Source organism: Delphinus delphis, chromosome 16 (assembly GCF_949987515.2).
Source record: "Delphinus delphis chromosome 16, mDelDel1.2, whole genome shotgun sequence".
Lineage (NCBI taxonomy): Eukaryota > Metazoa > Chordata > Mammalia > Artiodactyla > Delphinidae > Delphinus > Delphinus delphis.
This window is the reverse complement of record NC_082698.1, coordinates 30,300,400-30,322,097: the sequence shown is the minus strand read 5'-3', so window position 1 is coordinate 30,322,097 and position 21,698 is coordinate 30,300,400. Positions and strand designations below refer to the sequence as shown.

Sequence of the window (21,698 nt, the reverse complement as noted above, 5' to 3'; positions counted from 1 at the left end):
AAAACCCTACTACATCGTTTCTCAACAGAATCCTTTCTACCTTGCAGTCTGCTCCCTCCGAAATAGGTAGAATAGGTAGGAGAATAAATAAGTTCAAGGTTGCCCCTACCTATTCACAAGGAATACAAGAAAGAGACACCTTAGGAGTCCTAATACACAAGTAACAAACAAGCAATCTCAGTTTCTTTTCCCCTTCTGCTTTTTCTCCCCTTCCTTCCCATAATCATTCACTTTTGTTTTGTCTCACTTTAACTTCTTTAACCTAGTTCTTTTTTTTTCCTCTCCTTCACTTTTTCTGAGTGGAGCATGTGGTAAGACAAAAAGTAAGGGAGAGAAGTGGTTAAAAAAAGGAAGTAAAATGGAAGATAAGAGATGGAAAAGACAGATATAGTAGGTTATGTTTTTAAATTATCCCCATATCACAAAGTCCGCTAATCTCTTTCCATGGAATACATAGTACCACAATATAAAGCTGAGAATATCACAGAACATGGTCAAGAACTTAAGAGAAGGGCTAAAGAAAAAGAAAAATACTATTTTTAAGCAAAAACAACTTCCTCCTCTACAGTATCTAATTTTAAAACAAACTCTAAGTTTGCTCAAGTTTAAGAAAAAAATTAATTTCTTACATAAATGCTGAAAGCTTCTGATGAGGCATTGGTAAATCGAAGAGACAGGAAAAAAGCTTTCTCCTTGTTCGTTGTAACAAAGAAACCCTCCTTTCCCTGCCCCATCACAGCCTACACAAATTCCAGACATGTTAGCGGACACAAGGGCACATTATGGGGCCTGAAAGGCAGTACTTATTAGGACTCTAAGCACTCATCTGCAAGTAGGAACAAAACAGAAATTAAAAACTGGACCAAGTGAATTGTATTTGCCAACACATAGATGAAACGCAAGCGTAGTCTCCCATCACACTGAAAGTTGTATTAGACAAAACAATCACACAATATAAACAGTAATAAGGACAAGCAGTTTTATAATATAAAAGGAAGGGTGATCCCTACCTCACGTCATACACAAAAAATAAATTCCAGACAGAATAAAGATCCAAATATGAAAAGCCAATTTTTTTTATTTTTATTGGAATATAGTTGCTTTACAATGTTGTGTTAGTTTCTACTGTACAGCAAAGTGAACCAGTTATACATGTACATATATACATTCTTGTTTAGATTCCCTTCCAAAAAAGTCAAACTTTAAAAAGAATAAATTAATGAGGCAGAAAAAAGACTTCTTAAACATGACATAAAATGCACAATCCACAAAGAAAAGATTGAAACATTTAACTACATTAAAATTTTAAATGTCTGTTCAACAAATAACATTATAAACAAAGTTCTCAAAAAATGAAGTCACAGTGCCTCTGGAGAGAGGAACTGGATGAAAGAACAGGAGTGGGAGAGAAACTTTTCACTGTATGCTTTTTTGTATTTTCTGGATTTTTGACTCGTGAACATACTACCCATTCATAATAAATAAATAAATAACAAATAAATGTAAAACTTTAAAAGTAATAATAAAAGACAAGCCATAAACTGAAAAAAAAATTTGTCAAAAGATATAACCAAGTAATTCATAGAAGAGGGGTCTAAATGACTAATAAACATGAACAGAATCTTAACTTTAGAAGTTATCAGGGTAAAGAAAATTGAAAAATGGCATTTTTCCCCACCCATCATTTTGGCATAAACTATCAGATTCAGGTGATATCTTCTTATTCTTAGTTTGCTAAGGGTTATTTATTTATTATCATGAGTCTGTGCTTAATTTCATCAAAATTTTTTGACAATCATATAATTTTTCTCCTTTATTTTGTTTATGTAGTGAATGAATGATTAATGTTAAACCAGCTGGGCATTTCTAGAATAAACCCAATATTATAATAATGTATTATCATTTTTATATATTACCGAATTTGGTTTGCTAATAGTTTGTTTAGGTTTCTCCATTTATGTTCATAAGTGAGATTATCGTGGAATTGTTCTTTCTTATATTGTCTTCATTAGGTTTTGTATCAAGGTTGTGCTGGCCTTACAAAGTGAGTTGGGGAGTGTGTCCTATTTTTCTGTTTTCTGAAAAAGTTTGTGTCATTTCTTCTTTAAATGTTTGATGGAACTGGCTGATGAAGCCATCTGGACTTAGAGTTTTCTTTGTAAGGTTTTTAATTATATATACTCAATTTATTTCGTGTTACAGAACTATTCAAATTTTCTATTTCTTCTTGTATTAATTTTGGTAAGCCAGATATGTCTAGGGTTTTGTCTATTTCACATAAATATTCAAACTTTACTGGCATAAACTTGTTCATAATATCCTCTTAGGAACTTTTTGATGTGTCCAGGTTCTGTAGTGATGTCCTCCTCCTTGTTCCCGATATTGGTAATTTATGTTTTCTCTCTCTTTTAATTTATGAATCTTATTAGAGATTTAGCAATTTTTATTAGCTTTGTCAAGGTTCCAGCTTTTGGTTTTACTGAACTCCTCTATTACATGTTTGTTGTTTATTTCACTAATTTCTGCTCTTATATTTATTACTTCCTTTCTTCTTTACTGGATTCAGGATAAGGTGGCACTGCAAATCAATGGGGAATGAATGACTTTTTCACGAAATGGTGCGGGGACACGTGGACATCTATAGGGGGAAAAAATGAAAATTGACACCTATGTCACTATACACAAGGTCAATTCCAGGTGAATTATAGATCTAAAGGTGAACAACAAAACAATAAGCCTACTAGAAGGTAATATAGAAGAATATATTATTGAACTCAGGGTGGGGAAATAATTTTTAAATAACACATAAAAAATATTAAAGAAAAAGATCAATACAATTGACTTCATTAAAATGAGAACTTGTGTTTATCAAAAGACACCATCGAGAAAGTGAAAATGACAGGCACAGAGTGGGAAAATATATCTACAATACATACAGCAAAAAATGGCTCATATCTTGAATATATGTAGACTTCGTATTAATCAATAAGAAAAAATAAATAGCCTAATAGAAAAACAAGCATGAGATTTCCATAAAATCTCATTTAAAAAGCTACTCAATATCATTAGACACCAAGGAACTGCAAATTAAAAGACAATGACAGGGCTTCCCTGGTGGCGCAGTGGCTAAGAATCCGCCTGCCAATGCAGGGGACACGGGTTCGAGCCCTGGTCCGGGAAGATCCCACATGCAGTGGAGTAACTAAGCTCGTGGGCCACACCTACTGAAGCCTGCACACCTAGAGCCCATGCTCCGCAACAAGAGAAACCACCGCAATGAGAAGCACCGCAACGAAGAGTAGCTCCCGCTCGCCACAACTAGAGAAAAGCCCGCACGCAGCAACGAAGACCCAACGCAGCCAAAAATAAATAAATAAATTATTTTTTAAAAAGACAAAAAATAGGGCTTCCCTGGTGCGCAGTGGTTGAGAGTCCGCCTGCCAATGCAGGGGGCGCGGGTTTGTGCCCCGGTTTGGGAAGATCCCACATGCCGCCGAGCGGCTGGGCCCGTGAGCCATGGCCGCTGAGCCTGCGTGTCCGGAGCCTGTGCTCCGCAACGGGAGAGGCCACGACCGTGAGAGGCCCGCTTACCGCAAAAAAAAAAAAAAAAAAAAAAGACAAAAAATACAGTGTTTAGAGATACAGTCTCCAACTTACAATGGTTCAACTTACGCTTTTTCAACTTTATGATGGTGTGAAAGCAATATGCATTCAGTAGAAACCGTACTTCAATTTTGAATTTTGATCTTTTCCCAGGTTAGTAATATGTAGTAGAATACTCTTTCGTGATGCTGGACAGCAACCATCCTGTACCCATACAACCATTGTTTTTTCACTTTCAGTAGAGTAGTCAATAAACTACATGAGATATTCAACGCTTTATTACAAAACAGGCTTTGTGTTAAATGATTCTGACCAATTATAGGCTAATGTAAGTGGTCTGAGCATGTTTAAGGTAGGCTAGGCTAAGCTATCATGTTCAGTAGGTTAGGTGTACTAAATGCATTTTCGACTCCATCATAAATCAAGGAAGATCTGTACTTGCTTAAGTAGCAAAATTGTAAAGAGAAGCGAAGATGTATTTACCATTCAGGATAATGGTTACCTTTGGGGGTTTGTGATTATGAGGAGGCCAGAGGGCATAAGGGGAGTTTCTAGGGTGTTAGCACTGTTTTTGTGATAAAGTATTCAGCTGGGGGAAAGGGGAGTGGTTCATTTGAGGTAAATCTGGAAAATGTTAACATTTGTTGAAGCTGGGTGTTAGAAAGAGGACTGATTATATTATTACTTGTATATATAACCAACATCCTTGATGACCAATTTTTTTAAGTAACCAAGTAGTTTTGACCTAAGTCTTGCTACAACTTGATGTAAATATCACAGAAAATCTAAGTACAGTATATACTAAAGGTTAATTTCCTCATCATAAAGGTTTTTGCATAAATGTCTAGAACCAGGAGAATTAGTAGTTAAGTATACAGGCATACAGAAATCGCAAGGACTCCAGTATTTAAATGCATATACTAGGCAACTATCCCAAAGAGTAATAGACGTAAGACCTACCCCTCAAACAGGATATTTTTTATTACCTATAGTCTGCAATGATTACTTTTACCACTAGATGGATCTCTACATGTAAGGTGATATGCTTAGTGAAAGGACTGGAAACAAAATTCACAGCTGAAAAATCAATTACATAAAAATGAAATGCAGGTGCTTTTGAGGCATGTTGAACCCATGAATCTGCAAAATTCAAGGCAGTGGGAGAAAAAAAAAAAAACCTGTATCCTGCAGATGTATCTTTTGGCTGACTACTACCAAAACTCCATACCCACAAAACTAAATGTTTCCTCCCTAGTGAATTGCTTAACTTGATTTGTTCTCCAAGAACCACAATCTTGGCAACATCTATCAAAATATGAGCTATATTTAAAGTTGTCTAAACCTGACTTACCACCCTGAGAGAAGTATGCACTCTCTTACTACTTTTTCAATCTCTGGCTCTGAAACATGGCTTTAAATGTGTCACTTTATTGGAAAGCTGTTAGATATGAATACAAGTATTAAAGAAGAGGCTATTATTCTTCCCTTTTTCTACATGCCAAAGTTAAACTGGTATTATGAAAGTTGTACATAAAAAGAAAGGATAAAAGTAGGTCCCGTGTGTCCAAGCTGGCAGGGTTTTTATAACAGAAACAGTTTAAAGTTGATAAGTAGTACCACAGTTTTTCAGGAAATAATATAAAATTTCTTAAACAACAATTTTGAAACACTTACATCCCAAGATCTGCCCTTAAAAGTAGCTATCCAAGGTTTTGTAATATGGACCTCTTACCACTAATTTAGACTCCAATCATCTACAAAAATATATTTGGGGCTTCCCTGGCAGCACAGTGGTTAAGAATCTGCCTGCCAATGCAGGGGACACGGGTTCGAGCCCTGGCTCAGGAAGATCCCACATGCCGAGGAGCAACTAAGCCCGTGCACCACAACTACTGAGCCTGCACTCTAGAGCCCACGAGCCACAACTACTGAGCCCGTGTGCCACAACTACTGAAGCCTGCGCGCCTAGAGCCCGTGCTCCGCAATGAGAAGCCATGACAATGAGGAGCCCCAGGCACTGCAACAAAGAGTAGCCCCCGCTCCCCGCAACTAGAGAAAGCCCGCGTACAGCAACGAAGACCCAACACAGACAAAAATAAAAACAAATAAATAAAAAAATATATATATTTGGCCCCTATATTTATTTGATCCCAACTTGAACTAATTTCAGACTACTAGAGCAACTTGATCTGAATTAAAGTGGCAGATGAAGGAATTCCTGATTGCTTACCCTCTTAACCTAAACATTCTGGAAATGTGATCAAGATTTTGCCCTATGAAATGACGATGAAAACTTCTCAGTCAAGAAGGCTAATTATTCTTCCTACGAGCACCAATAACACAAGTTTATTAACATATATTTAACTTGTCAATTTTTATCCCTTTGGGTGTCACAAGAATTAGTATTAATTCTGTTGCTGCCACCTCCCTTACTTTTTCTCCCCCTGGCTGGTGTACAATTGGAAGAAAGTTTACTTGTATTAGAAAAGTAACAGCAAAATTCCCTATTCATTTGGAGAAAGTTCTATAGGATGCTTCACTGACAGCACAGTGTCTCTCGTATCATTATCTTAAAGCTATTTACCCCTCAAAAAAGTATAGTCAAAGCTTCAGGAGACTATCTTTTCCTACAGACTTTAAATGCCATGAGCCTCAAGCAATTAAAACCAAAGTATTTCTACCTAGGGTCAGATTAGGTTCCAAAAGACTACTTCTAAATCCACTTGTTCCAAAGTCCAGAGTGATATTAATACTATCCAAGAGACAGCTAATGCTTTTGCTCTGGCATATGACTTGTTCATATCTATATAACTTCACATATTGAAAATTCTTAAGAGCTTTAATCTCTTAGTCAGTATTCTACGAAACTAATCGTAAGTCTCTTCATCAACCATCATAAGAAGGTGAATTGCTTTTCTGAGGCACATGTTAGCCAAACAACAAATCACAGCCACTCACATGTCATTTAAATTCAAACTAACCGTGATCTACTGAGTGCCTTATAATTTTAAGAAATTGTAAGGTACAGGAACAAGAAACTAAACTAAGTCTCTGGCATCCAGAAGCTTAAAATTCACTGAACACTACAAGATACTATTTTTTTTCCACTATGTCTGTTTTCAAAAATACAAGTGGTCAATTACAGGTGCAATTAGCACATGGGCACCCAGAAGACCCCATGAGATGACTTTAAAAATTGGGTTGCGGGGCTTCCCTGGTGGCACAGTGGTTGAGAGTCCGCCTGCCGATGCAGGGGACACGGGTTCGTGCCCTGGTCTGGGAAGATCCCACATGCTGTGGAGCGGCTAGGCCCACGAGCCATGGCTGCTGAGCCTGCGCGTCCGGAGCCTGTGCTCTGCAACAGGAAGAGGCCCCAACAGTGAGAGGCCCGCGTACCCCCAAAAAAAAAAGAAAAAAATTGGGTTGCGAACAATTTTTCTTTTATTGCATTTGCACATAAATGTTAGTCTTTTAAGTGTCATTATTTTAAAGAGATCTTGGGCATTCTGCTAAAACTCCTTTGAAACTGGAAGCAATTATGAGATTTTTTTCACTGTAGTAAATCTTAAGCAACCACCACTTTGGGGAAACACAATACAATACGATTTCCCACTCAGAACTGTGAGTGACACCAACTGTTGAGATGATGAGATATTGAAAAGACACATTCTAATGTATGAGATTTTACGGTGCATGAAGTACATTAATACTTTTGAAATGAAATTTTTACAATTTAAATATTCCAATTTCTTTTCAACACTTTTATTTCTTAACACCTAAAAAGAATCTATTGTGTCAGTTAAAATATTTATGCTTTAATAAATTTAGGCTTTATCCTCTGTACAATCTTTTTTTTTTTTTTTTTTTTTTGCTGAGTGCAGGCTTTCACTAGTTGTGGTACGCGGGCCTCTCATTGTGGTGGCTTCCCTTGTTGCAAAGCACAGGCTCTAGGTGCACAGGCTTCAGTAGTTGTGGCTTGCGGGTTCCAAAGTGCAGGCTCAGTAGTTGTGGTGCACGGGCTTAGTTGCTCCACAGCATTGGGATCTTCCTGGACCAGGGATCGAACCCACGTCCCCTGCATTGGCAGCCAGATTCCTAACCACTGCGCCACCAGGGAAGCCCCTCTGTACAATCTTTTATTTATTTATTTATTTATTTTTGTCTGTGTTGGGTCTTTGTTGCTGTGTGCGGTCTTTCTCTAGTTGCAGCGAGTGGGGGCTACTCTTCGTTGCAGTGCGCAGGCTTCTCATTGCGGTGGCTTCTCTTGTTGCAGAGCACAGGCTCTAGGCACGTGGGCTTCAGTAGTTGTGGCACACGGGCTCAGTAGTTGTGGCTCACGGGTTCCAGAACGCAGGCTCAGTAGTTGTGGCACACGGGCTTAGTTGCTCTGCAGCATGTGGGATCTTCCCGGACCAGGGCTCGAATTCATGTACCCTACATTGGCAGGTGGATTCTTAACCACTGTGCCACCAGGGAAGCCCCCCTCTGTACAATCTTAATATACATACCCTGGGTTCAAATTTTCAATGAAAGTTTAACACAATGACATAACTGTATGTTTCACATTGGTGTACTTATTTTTAATATTTAAAAGCCAGTTTATTCGATGAAAAACACGGATTGAAAGATGACTGATCTCTTGCTTAGGGTCATCCTAACAAATGAAGCAGATTGAACGGCAGATCTAATTAAGGAGAGCTTGGTCACAAGGACAGCAGCCACAAAATGACCTGACCAAAAGAAAAAAATAATGTAGACCTTGTTACTTGAGTGAAGAAACTATTAGTGCAACCAATGCAGGGATTGTAGGGATTCCAAAATTCAGAAAACTTTAAAATGCTAAATAGACTTAAAAATACAAAAGCTAGCCACATTTCAAAGGGCTTATTATAGTGCATGTAGTGTTCTCTGATTAAAGTTTGACTTTCTTAGAGAGCAGAAAGTATTTGATGATAACATCAAGAATGTTACTAGGGCTTCCCTGGTGGCGCTTGTGGTTGAGAGTCCGCCTGCCGATGCAGGGGACACGGTTCGTGCCCTGGTCCGGGAAGATCCCACATGCGGCGGAGCGGCTGACCCCGTGAGCCATGGCCGCTGAGCCTGCGCGTCCAGAGCCTGTGCTCCGCAACGGGAGAGGCCACAGCAGTGACAGGCCCGCGTACCGCAAAAAAAAAAAAAAAAAAAAAAAAGACTGTTACTAAATGATATTCCTGCACACTTTCTTGGTTTCTCATCTTCCCCTAATTGTTAGTTTCCTGTTATTTGGTGAGTTTTTCTTTGGTGTCATTGTTTTTACTTACTTGGTTTTATCCTTGTAATTGTGTTCAGCATAAAAATAAAACAAGTGGGACTTCCCTGGTGGCACAGTGGTTGGGAATCCACCTACCAATTCCGGGGACATGGGTTCGGGCCTTGGGCCGGGAAGATCCCACATGCCGCGGAGCAGCTACGCCCGTGCGCCACAGCTACTAAGTCTGCGCGCTGGAGCCCATGAGACACAACTGCTGAAGCCCACGTGCCGCAACCACTGAAGCCCAGGTGCCTAGAGCCCGTGCTCCACAGCAAGGGAAGCCATCGCAATGAGAAGCCTGCGCACCGCAACGAAGAGTGGCCCCCGCTCGCCGCAACTAGAGAAAGCCTGCGCGCAGCAACGAAGACCCAAAGCAGCCAAAAATAAATAAATAGATTTTAAAAAATAAAAAATAATAAAACAAGTGAAGAACTTCATTATGTAATCCCAATGTCATTCTTTAGTTACAATTCCTAAATTAATGAGGTTCCCCCCTCCCCAAAGGTACAATTAAAACACATGTAGCAATTGTAGCTGTCATAGGGCATGCAATTACAAATTTAATATTAAGAACCATGTGATTTCTATATTTCATTCATGAATTTTTTTTCTCTTTTCATTGATACTGATAGAACCCAACTGAGACATCTTTATCTCTAAACGGATAACATTATTTTAAAGCATGTCAAACAATGTCTTACTTCTTTATTGTAACACATTTCAGAAACTTGGACAAAGATCAACCAAATCATTTTAATTTTCTATGGTGAAAAATGAATGGAGCAAAAAAAGAAAATTAGGATCATATAATCAGGAACATTTTTGAAATAGATGTAGCTTTACATGGTATGTTGGACAATATTTTCTGTTGAAGTGGGGAAAGTTTATCTGTTATAGCTTGGCTCAGATCATTATCGTACTTTGTAATCTTACTGAGTCCCAAGAAATTTGTTTTATGCTATGTAATATACCCTGGTCAGTAAGCAAAAGAAATAAGGCCCAAACTTAATTAAACTTATATGCCTAATCTATATAGCTTTAAAGGAAGCATCTCATTTTCATACTTTTGAGAATACACAATATTTTAATTACATATTAATTTTTCTAAAACTTAAGGTTAATAAATACTACAGCATAATAAAACTCAGCTGGCAGGAGACTGAATTTTTCTGTGATTCTAACTGTTTCATTCTTGCAATAACAAAAAACTGGTGTCTAGCTTTCAGGTAATAGTTCAGCTTGACAAATTATCTGTATTTAATTTCATAACTGATATTGTTATTTATGTTTTCATCTGATTATCTTAAAAGCTATGGCTTTATACAGTGTTACAGTTTGATACTAACACATTTCCCATTATAAATGTACTGTCATTAACGCACTCCATATTTAAATAATTATTTATAAGGTAAATCACAAAACTTGTAAGCTTCTGACAAACTCACTCTTTTTTTACCCATCACTATAGTTTTATAATTAACTACAGAAAAGAACAATGGTTTTCCTACAAGATTTTAAGTAGTGGCTAAAGACTGTAACACGAAAGATGATACAAGATCATTAACTGCCAAATGCATGGTACAGTCAATGAAAGCTCTAAGAATTCAGAGTTAGGAGAGAATCTTTCACCCTTATACAAGAGTTGAAATTTGAGGTAGGTCTTAAAGATGAGAAGGGTTTGACAGTGGAGGAAAAAAAAAAAGATAAGTAGTACTTAATTAAAGGGCTTTTTTGTTTGGTTTTTTATTTGGTAGGTTTTTAGGAAACATAAAATGCTTTCTCCACACATTAGTGGCAAGCCCTTTTCAAAACGTAACTTGAAGCAAAGGAGGGTGCACAGGGGAGTTATGAAGATGGGTGTAGTGGACAACTGCCGTTCAAGCTTCCCACATCTGTTTCCCCTTGAGCAACAACCTCTTCCGATCCTTTAATTTATGTAGTTTGGTGGGCTGACCCTACTCCCTGGCCACCAGTGTGAGCATATGACCCAAGCTCACCTCATCGAAACATTTTATCCTCCTCACTGATTCAGACAAAGGCCCGCAAGTCAAACCAGGACAAAAAGACTCAATTCCAAGACTCTTGCTAGATGCTAAGATTGCTAACCAGATGGAAGATTGAAGCTGTTGGTGGTCCATTTCTGCCACCTTTTTGTGAAGAACCTGCCCTTTTATAAAGCAAATACAGAGATCGGATCTAAGAGAGTAAAAAGCAGATGCCTGGGACATTGAGATTTGAGATCTTCAATATAGATTGAGCTGTGCTTGATCTACGCCCTGGACTTTTGTTTCCTGAGCTAAGCGGTGTCTCTGTGCTTAAGCTAGTCTGTTTCTGTCACGTATGCCTGAAAGAGCCCTAACACACAGAGATGTGTAAGAGTGTCTGCCCACAGTACGAGCCCTCCTTTCCCTGCCTCCACCTCCAGAGGACAGAGCGGGCTTCTTGAGTACTCTGCCTCCCTCCTCCTCCTCTGGAGCCTCGGTTCTCCAAGATCAGTCTTGCAGGCTTCATCACCGCTGCCTCCAAAGCCTGCCCCTGCGGCCGTGGCTGGCAGCCTCTACTATTAAGTCACCCTCTCTTCTTCATATTTTCCTTTTTTAATTTTTGTCTTTTCCCTTGCTCTTCTCCCTTCCACACCATTTCTCCTAGTTTTTCACAATGCTTCCTAGTTTTTCACAAGCCAAATTTTTTCGTACAAATTGGAACTTCTTTTCAGCCAAATCACAGCACATAGCATGCAGCCTTTGGTTCTTCAACTGAACTCATTTCAGCTATTTTCACTGTTCCACGTTACTCAGATTCTTTAAAAAAAAAACAAAAAAAAACATAAAACTTCCAAACTTAATGCTGTTATGCCAAATTTAGAGCTAAATTCTGGAAAAGAGGGTATTATTCCAACTGATAATTATAACTGGAAGCTACTCTGGTGCAAGAGATCCATGTGCAATACCCAATCCTAGAACTAGACCAAAAAAACATTACTGTACGTTAGACCTTGGCAGAAATGTAGTAACTCTTTTAAAATTATATATATTTCCCATCATTACAAACACAAATTTCTAAAACCTCATATAACTACATGCCAGTAACCCCAAGTAAAAAGATATGAAAAGTTAAAGTAGCTTGCTCAAAGGCACGTACTGCTTTAACTGAGGGAAAAGTATCAATAAACAACGCACCTGCTGGGATCTTTGCATGTTTGAAATTACAAAGACCAATAAGGTAATACTATATATCTTAGACATCAGCCTGACTCAGAAAAATAAAATCAGATAAATTATATTTAACCTAATAACTATTGTTCAACAGTCTTGCTTCAGGCTGTTTATTCCAGAAAACTGTCATTCCATTTGGAATGCATATAGACCTTTACAAGCTTACACACATAAGTTTGTCCGAGCAAATTTAAGCACCAATCACCTTCTTGTCCTCTGACTTGTTTCTGTCCCTCCTCATTCATTCAGATCCTACACACCACCTCATACTTTTCTATAGAATAGACTTACGTAGTGCTGAAGCAAAGGGAAGCTAGGAACTTGGAGATAAGATGATTCTCCATGTGCCAGTTATCAATTTATTGCCTCTCACCCATCATTCCCTACTCTGCAAAAATGGAGCCAGAGACTTTTAAGTGTATTTCCTTTTCCAGCTGGCACAACGTTAAGCATTATGAATAAAGAACACTGCAGAGACAGTGCAGGAGGCAGGGCCTTTCCCTTTCCGGTTCCAGGCTGCTCGTCCAGGCAAGCTCCTGCAGCATGCACAGCTTCTCCACTGACAGACTCCAGTTTACAGCAGCCAGCAGCACCCACAAGCCAGTTGCTTCCCCCCATGACACCTCCCTATTAACAGCTTTCCCCAGTGTCCTAAAGTGTTCTGGCAGGTTCCATAAGGTGAATTTCCAACACTTCCACCACAGCAACTTCTCTGCCATTCTGTGAGCCACAGCCATGCGTTCTCCAATAAGGTGGGATCTCTGCCCTAGGGTGCCTCTTCTTAGTACATTCTATCTCAGCCCTGTGTATAACAGTGGATTCTTTTCTTTTTTTCAGCTTTATCAAGCTATAATTGGCAGACAAAGTTATAAGATATTTAAAGTGTACAACATGACGACTTGGTATACACAGCTGATTCTGATTTCTCCCATTTGTATATTGTTTAGAGATCTCTTTAGTTCTTATTAGCCAATCCCTTGTTACTCCAATCCCGTTATAATCAATAATTCTTTATACTAAACTTTCTTTATTCAAATTACTGTATAGTTTCTGTGTCCTAGCTGAACCCTGACTGATATAGCAGGTAAAAACTAGCAAAACATCAGCACAAAATAGATGGGCTCTGGCATTTCTAGAAACAGCCCATTCTAAAAGATGTTTAATAAAACGTAATTAAAAGGGTTCACTCCAGGTAGCCAGACGGTATCTTCAGGAAGAAAGTACTGATAAGTGCTGATTTGAAAAAAAAAAAAAGGGAGGGACTTCCCTGATGGCTCAGTGGTTAAGAATCCACCTGCCAATGCAGGGGACACGGGTAAGAGTACTAGTCTGGGAAAATCCCACATGCCACGAAGCAACGAAGCCCGTGCGCCACAACTACTGAGCCTGCACTCTAGAGCCCGTGAGCCACAACTGCTGAAGCTCGTGCGCCACAACTACTGAAGCTCGTGCACCACAACTACTGAGCCCACGTGCCACAACTACTGTGCACCTAGACCCCGTACTCCACAACAAGAGAAGCCACTGCAATGAGAAGCCCATGCACCACAATGAAGCGTAGCCCCCTCTCGCTGCAACTAGAGAAAGCCCGTGCACAGCAATGAAGACCAATGCAGCCAAAAATAAAATTTTAAAAAAAAGGAGAAAGCAATAATCTAATCAATCAGCTGTAATGTGTCTCTTTCAAGGATGAAATGGGAAAACCTGACATACATATCAGGTATATTCTTTTTTTTTTATTGAAGTATACTTGATTTACAATGTTTCAGGTGTACAGCAAAGTGATTTAGCCATATATATACATATATATATGTATATATACTCTTTTTCAGATTCTTTTCCATTATAGGTTATTAGAAGATATTGAAGATAGTTCCCTGTGCTATACAGTAGGTCCTTGTTGGTTATCTATTTTATATATAGTAGTGTGTATCTGTTAATCCCGAACTCCTAATTTATCCCTCTCCCCCATCCTTGCCTTTCCCCTTTGGTAACCATAAGTTTGTTTTCTATGTCTATAAGTTTATTTCTGTTTTGTAAATAAGTTCATTTATATTCTTCATGCAAATTACCTAAATTGCCTTTATCGAATGGCTTGTAAGCCTGAATAGAGTCAGTCCCCAAACCCATCTAATGGATAAAATAGTTTCTGGACTTGCAATAACAAAAAAGACTGCCACTCTCTGAGGACTTCCACACAACCACCCAGCAACCTCCCTCTTTTGCACTGTTTAATCTCACAAACTCTACAGCTAAAGGTTAGAGGGAAAGAAAGGTAAGCCACTGACCAGTTTATACAGATTAACTTTAAAATTCTATTTTCTTCTTCCCCCCTCCTTCTACCAAGACTGGCCTTGTCTATAAATTTAATGGTCAAACTCTCTAAGCCAGATAACTGATAAAAATGTAAAATAAAAAGATTCAGATTCAAGAAAGACCCCTGAAGAATCTATTCCTCATTACCGTTCATAGAATTTGACAGTACAAATAAAACACTGGATTCAGGGAGTTCCCTGGTGGTCCAGTGGTTAGTTAGGACTTGGCACTCTTACGGCCATGGCGCCAGGTTCAATCCCTGGTCAAGGAACTAAGATCCTGCAAGCCTCCAGGGTCGGCCAAAAAAAACCACAACAAATTGGATTCAGACATTTAAACCATGTTTTCCGCTTGTACAAGTGAGAACAGACAATTTTTCCTAAGATCAATAGGTTCCATCTACCACTTTTCTCAAAGGACCACACTGCTGTCTTATAAGAGAAAGAACAATATAACAAAAAAGACTTCAGGAAATCTACGGGGTAGGTAAATCACCAGGATACAGGACACTTTCCCCATCTTCAGGCACCTTCCTTATCCTCCAAAAACATTTCCAAAATGGGATGTAAGTATCCCAAAGTCTGTTCCAAAGCTCCCTAAGTTCCATGGGCAGGCTTGGGCTCCAAAACTTAGACGCTGCCGGCATATTAACTGTCTCCAGCTTTTCACAAGTGCTATCACTTCCGCGGCTTGCTCTGCCTCTGTCCACCCCTATATGTTCCCGTTTGCTTTTTCTGGTTCACAGTGGGTTTCTTTTTTTCCAGTGAATATTGAGGTTAGAAAGCCTGTGACTCTTTGTTATCAATTTCCCCTCTTCATCTAATAATAGTTAGTACTTTCTTTTTATGTCGTTTTTCAACTCAAAAAGTACTGAGCTGTATTTCCCTACTGCCAATTGCGTGGGGAGGTGGCTATATTTCTTTTCCTGCTTTAGCTTTTTCTTTTTCTCTCTTTGGCCCTTAAGAGTCTCTATTATTTTTATACCACTACTGGTAGAGTGGACACCTTCTATTTGTGGATTCTCCTTATTATTAGGTGCAGGCTTAAAATAATAACGAAGAAATAGAAATAGAAAGCTAGACAGTTCTGAACAGATGATCATATATTCTCCAACATGCAAATATGTGTTGATCTGTGCAAATCAGACTCTTTCCTCTTCTTTATGGAATACAAGGGGACACACCACCAACAGAACATTAGCAAGGTTAATATCTGCAGAACATAAAATAATTTCATGGCATTTATCACCACAAGGTAATATTTTATATCTTAAAAATGACAAAAACTATTATTCATTCATTATTGACCACCTAGACAAAGCTAACTGTTGGGAATACATAATAAAAATATACGTGTCTCGCCCTAAAAAGTTTTAGAAAACTCAACTTCTCTTTTACAATATGAACAGTTTCAGGTTCAGATAAGATTCTGGGAATATCTACTGATCATGTAACTAATACTATAGCCCAAAATTTAAATTCAAACAGCAACTTCCTTTAAAGAAATTCAAACAGTTCCCACTACAGAAAGGTATTTTGTCTTCAGATTTTCATCACAATTCAAGATTTTAGAGCAGGCTGAAGGATGATCTAATCAAATTTATCAACCCCCTCTATGGTTTCTGGGCAAAAAAAAACGATCAACCATTTATAGGCAGCTCCAAGAGGGAAAACCTCTTCCCTATAAAATAGTAAATAACATATTCAACCACTCCCATCTCTGCTAAGGAGGGATTCCAGTGCCCACTCACAAACCCAGCTTTCCAAGATTTGGAATCTCCTATTCAGTATAAACAGCACCAACAGACACAAAGCCAAAGCACCAGGGCAATGTAAATAAGCTCACTCTACTGAGTTCTAATATACACTTACTCAATTAAGACAACTGAGGTCTCAAAGCTGGGGTAAGACCACCTGGAAATTCTTTCTAGGAAAAGCTAAATTTCAGTGTTCCTGCTTAGGAGAAAACACTCTAAAAATAAAGTAATGATTTCCTAAACTGCAGATCCCTCTGATCGGTCTTTAGTTGTTCTACTAAGAGAAAGAAAACGTATTACGTATGGAGTGGTTATTATCTACTAGGCTCAACGCTAAGAGCTTTAAAAGGCTTGTCTGATTTAATTCTGACATTCTCTGGAATAGACATCATTATGTCCATTTACAGATGAAGAAACTGAAGCTGAGATAAGTTTAAAAATTGGCCCAGGGCTTCCCTGGTGGCGCAGTAGTTGAGAGTCCGCCTGCCGATGCAGGGGACACAGGTTCGTGCCCTGGTCCGGGAAGATCCCACATGCCACAGAGCGGCTGGGCCTGGGAGCCATGGCCGCTGAGCCTGCGCGTCCGGAGCCTGTGCTCCGCAACGGGAGAGGCCGCAACAGTGAGAGGCCCGCATACCGGGGGAAAAAAAAAAAAATTGGTCTAAGTATTTTATTCTTTTTGGTGCTACTGTAAATATGATTCTTTTCCTAATATCCTTTACAGATAGTTCATTCTATCTGTATAGAAACACAACTGATTTTTGTAGGTTGATTTTGTATCCTGCAACTTAAACTTGTTTATTTCTAACAGTTTTTTTGTTAGTGTCTTACGGGTTTTCTCTATATAAAATCATGTTGGGACTTCCCTGGTGGTCCAGTGGTTAAGAATCCGCCTTCCAATGCAGGGGACGCGGGTTCAATCCCTGGTTGGGGAACTAAGATCCCACACGCTACGGGGCAACTAAGCCCACGTGCGGCAACTACTGAGCCCGCGCGCCACACCTAGAGCACCCGCATGCCGCAATAAAAACAAGAACAAAAGACAAGTGTTGGTGAGGATGGGGAGAAATTGGAACATTTGTACACTGTTGGTAGTAAAGCAAAATAGGGCAGTGGTATAGCAAATAGTATGGAGGTTCCTCAAAAAAATTAAAACTAGAATTACCATATGATCCAGCAATCTCACTTCTGTGTATTTATCCAAAATCGCTGAAATCAAGATCTCAAAGAATTATTAGCACTCTCACGTTCACTGAGGCATGATTGACAACAGCCAAGATGTGGAAACAACCTAAATGTCCACGAACATACAAACAGACAAGCAAAATGTAGTATACACATAGAATGGAATATTACTCACCTTTAAAAAAGAAAAGTCTGCAATATGTGACAACATGGATGAACCCTGAGGACATTATGCTAACTGAAATACGACAGTTGCAGAAAGACAAGTGATTCCACTTATATGAGGTATTCACTTACATGAGGTATCTAAAATAATCAAATTCACAGAACTAAAGAGTGGAATGGGGGTTGCCAGCAGCTGGAAGAGGAGGAATGTGGAGTTACTAATTAACAGGCATAAAGTTCCAGTTAAGCAAAATGAACAAGCTCTTGAAATCTGGTGTACAACACTGTACCTATAGTCAACAGTACTTATTGTACTCTTAAAATTGTACCAACAGGGTAGATCTCATGTTAAGTGTTTTTACTACAATAAAATTTTTAAAATGTTTAACTGGCCCAAGGACTCAAACCCATTTCCAACTGACACTCAAATCTGTGCTCCGACTTAAACCACACAAACTGCCTCGGAAGAGATTAAAAAGTACTGACTGACAGCGTTCTCTCTCTGCGCTGTTAGACGTTAGGAAATTCGCTTAACAGCTCTGGGCTTGAGTTTCCTCACCATCAACATGAGTCTCAGGGCAAAGGCAGGCAGCGCTGCCACCACCAACTGGTCGGTTTGCAGCCAACGCCGCTGGTAGTCCCCCAACGGGCATCAGCAGGACCAAGCGGGGGCCCAGCTGGAGCCCAGCGTCGCGGCCGGACCACCGCGCCTCAGCTCCCGCAGGCGCGAAGATGAGAAACGCCGCGGGAGAAAGGAACAAAGCCCGGCCCCTCTGGGTCACCGTGACCCGAGGGAAGGGCATCAGTACGACCAGCCCACGGCCTCGTTTCCAAGGCAGCTGGACCAAGAGCTTGTCTCACCTCCGGCCAGATTCGCCGGCTGGCACCTCCCCTTCACTCCGCGCCTCAGTCGCCATCTTAGTCAGTAAACTTCTTTCACCACCCCCAACCCCGACCCCGCCCCCCTGCCTTTGGATTGGCTAAGGTGTTTCCCCATCTTTTACACGATTGGATGACTTGACCGGCCCTCCTCAACTTAAACAGCTTCATGATATTATAGGTCTATTCAAATAACTAACCGTCCTTGGTCGCCCCCAGTCTTGGCGGAAAAGAAAGGAGGGGGGAACCCAGCCCCGAGGCCTGCCGGGAGTTGTAGTTTCTCATTTTGATTAACCCTTCGGATTCCACCGACTTTTAGGTTCATGTCAGAAATACCAAGCCAATGCTCGAACTTTGTCCTGATGTATAAAACTCAGAATTACAGATCTGTTGAACTTGAAAGTGACTTTAAGAGTCGCTCTCTAAAATGCAAGATTCGTTTTCTGTCCTGATACAGATTGATACACCCAGAATTGTAGGTACAGAGTGGGAGCCAAGAAGTACCTATTAAATTTAGTTCACAGCCTGCTTTCTTTAGACAGCATACCGGGGGGATCACTTCTTCATTCCACCTACTCCCTTCCAGCTTCCCAAAGAACCCACAGAGTTTGCCTCTCTGATCTGAATCATGGAGATAAAACCTGCATAATTTTGTCCCTGGCTGAGCTTTAATCCTCAGTGGGAGAAATAACCATAATTATGCTTGCCCTCCCTTGCCTCACGGGCTTCTGGTGAGGATTAACTGAGGCAACAGATGCGAGAGCATTGTAAACTTAAAGCATTAATTTTTTCTCTGTATTATCTTTCTCTGCTGGATTTTTCTAGGAATATTTTTCCTGTTGTTCCTTCTGCATCCTTTCACCTGAAGATCTCCCAGCACTCTCCTTCTCTTTTACTAAGCTCTATCCACATATATTTTAGTTTCTCAAAAGCCTTTGCTCTGTTGTTTTTCTGGCTGGCCTGCTTTATTACATTTCACATCTCAGTTTAAAAGTCACTGGTTCAGGGAATTCCCTGGTGGTCCTGTGGTTAGGACTCCGCACATCCACTGCCAGGGCCTGAGTTTGATCCTTGGTAGGTGATCTAAGATCCCGAGAGCCGTGTGGTGCAGCAAAAAAAAAATAATAATAAATCAAAAAATAAATAAAAGTCACTGGTTCAGATGCCTTCCATGCCCCCCCCCGAATAAATCAGTTCCCCTACTAAACTTTCACATAGCACTTGTACTCTTCCTCATAGTTCTTATCACAACTTATATAGTTTGTGTGACCATTTGTTTCACGGGAGTGTTCCCAACTAGACTTCCTGCCACATGTGGGTGGAGGCTACATCTATTTTGCTCCCTGTGGCATGTGGCACATAGTGGCCTTCAAAAAATATTTTTTCAGCAAATGAATAAGTAAATCCTCAGGCTCTATTATCCAAATCAAAAATTGAATCAAGTATTCTAATAGATTATTTCAATTGATTAATTTATAAGTTTGGTAAAAGTGTCTAAATAAAATTGCATTTAGTTTTATGTTTAATAAATTGTCCTTATTGTACAAATGCATGAAAAGAAATGCAAAATTCAACAAATACATATCAGTGAAATTTTTCACTGAACCCCAGACAGCCTTGGAAAATCCAGGTTGCATAACTGCTGTATATACAAAGCAGGGAACCCAAGACTCAAATTCTGCCCTTTCCCTGAAGTGTGAACAGGTTTCCCTCCCCACCGCTGGCCCCATGACACCCAGGACATCAATTAATCGACTGACTGAATTAAACTGATGCTTTCGCACAGAAGAAATATTCAAAACTTTAAACTATTACCACTACAACTAGGAAGAACACCATATTTCTGGTTCATCTGTTTTGCTGACATTTTTTACACAAAGTCCTTCATGTTTGGGGAACTACACACCGTAGTTAAAGAGCATGGGCTCTGGAGTTAGTGAGCCTAGGCTCGAATCTGGCTCCATCGCTTCTAGCTGTGTGACCCCAGACAAGTTACTTAACTTTCTGATTCTATTTCCTTTTCTGTAAAGTGAGGACAATGGTAATTCTCAGAGGCGTATTGTGAAGATTAAATGAGATAACCTCTGAGGAGCTGCTTCACAGCAGAGTGTCTGGCACACACTAAGTCTAGATAAATGTTCAAGGTGAGATGATGAATATTAAGAATGCTAAACTCGGGGCTTCCCTGGTGGTGCAGTGGTTGAGAGTCTGCCTGCCGATGCAGGGGACACAGGTTCGTGCCCCGGTCCGGGAAGATCCCACATGCCGCGGAGCGGCTGGGCCTGGGAGCCATGGGGCCACTGAGCCTGTGCGTCTGGAGCCTGTGCTCCGCAATGGGAGAGGCCACAACAGTGAGAGGCCCGCGTACTGCAAAAAAAAAAAAAAAAAAAAAAAAAAAAAAGAATGCTAAACTCCACGGGAATTCCCTGGTGGTCCAGTGGTTAGAACTCTGAGCTTACACTTCAGGGGACACGGGTTCGATCCCTGGTCAGGGAACTAAGATCCTGCATGGTCCGCGGGTGAGGCCCAAAAAAAAGAATGCCAAACTCCCTTCTCAGATAACACTTCTATCTCCATTGCTGTGTGATAAGGACCATACATTACACTTGAGGTTACAGTTTAATCGGTTAGCCTGGAGAGGGGAGTGTCCCTCCTCAAAACCAGCTGTCCTGTTGTGACTTCTGATTACAAGAAAGTATCACTGCTGCGTGCTCTAAAAGTACCCCCCAGCCGACAAGCCTGCACACCCCGTTTCTGCGAGGATGTCACGGCTCCCCTGAGATCATCTTCCTTACCCGGTCTAGTTATTGATTGTTAGAGCGACGATAAGTACAGCTGTACAGCAGGCATTCTTGAAAGTTCAGAAAGTCCTCTTGTTTCCAACAGCCTGGCTGAACAAAAGGTCACAGAAAAGTGGCCCCAGGCCTCAAGGAGTTTACAGTGAACTCAGGGAGACAAAATGGACACAAGTAAGTCACATACAACAAAAGACAGTTTAGAATTATGAAAGACTAAATACCAAAGTAGAGAACAGACTCGCAAGAATTCAGAAGTGTGGAGAAGGGAAGAAGGCCAGGGCTCCAAAGGATGGTTGAAGAGCAGAGGCATGGACGTGAGTCTGCCACAAATGTGACTGCAAATCCATCCACCTACCCCAACAGACCTGGAGCTTTGGGCAGATGTGGTATTTGAATCTTCTTTGTGTTTCCAGGCCCTGGCCTCAACGGGGGCGGGGTGGGGGGGGGGGAAGGAGGAGGAAATATAGGAGGAAAGCAAAAGAAGGAACAAG

General features: G+C 40.2%; 1 protein-coding gene across 1 annotated transcript in view; it reads right to left on the bottom strand.

The window, feature by feature from the left end:
* The window catches only part of ARHGAP19 (Rho GTPase activating protein 19), a 54,550-nt gene extending 36,094 nt beyond the window's left edge, over window positions 1-18,456 (bottom strand). The window contains exon 1 of the mRNA XM_060034373.1: window positions 18,392-18,456. Coding sequence (XP_059890356.1) covers window positions 18,392-18,447 — 56 coding nt within the window. The 5' untranslated portion in view covers window positions 18,448-18,456. The remainder of the gene's footprint in view (window positions 1-18,391) is intronic.
* Window positions 18,457-21,698: the final 3,242 nt, after the last annotated feature.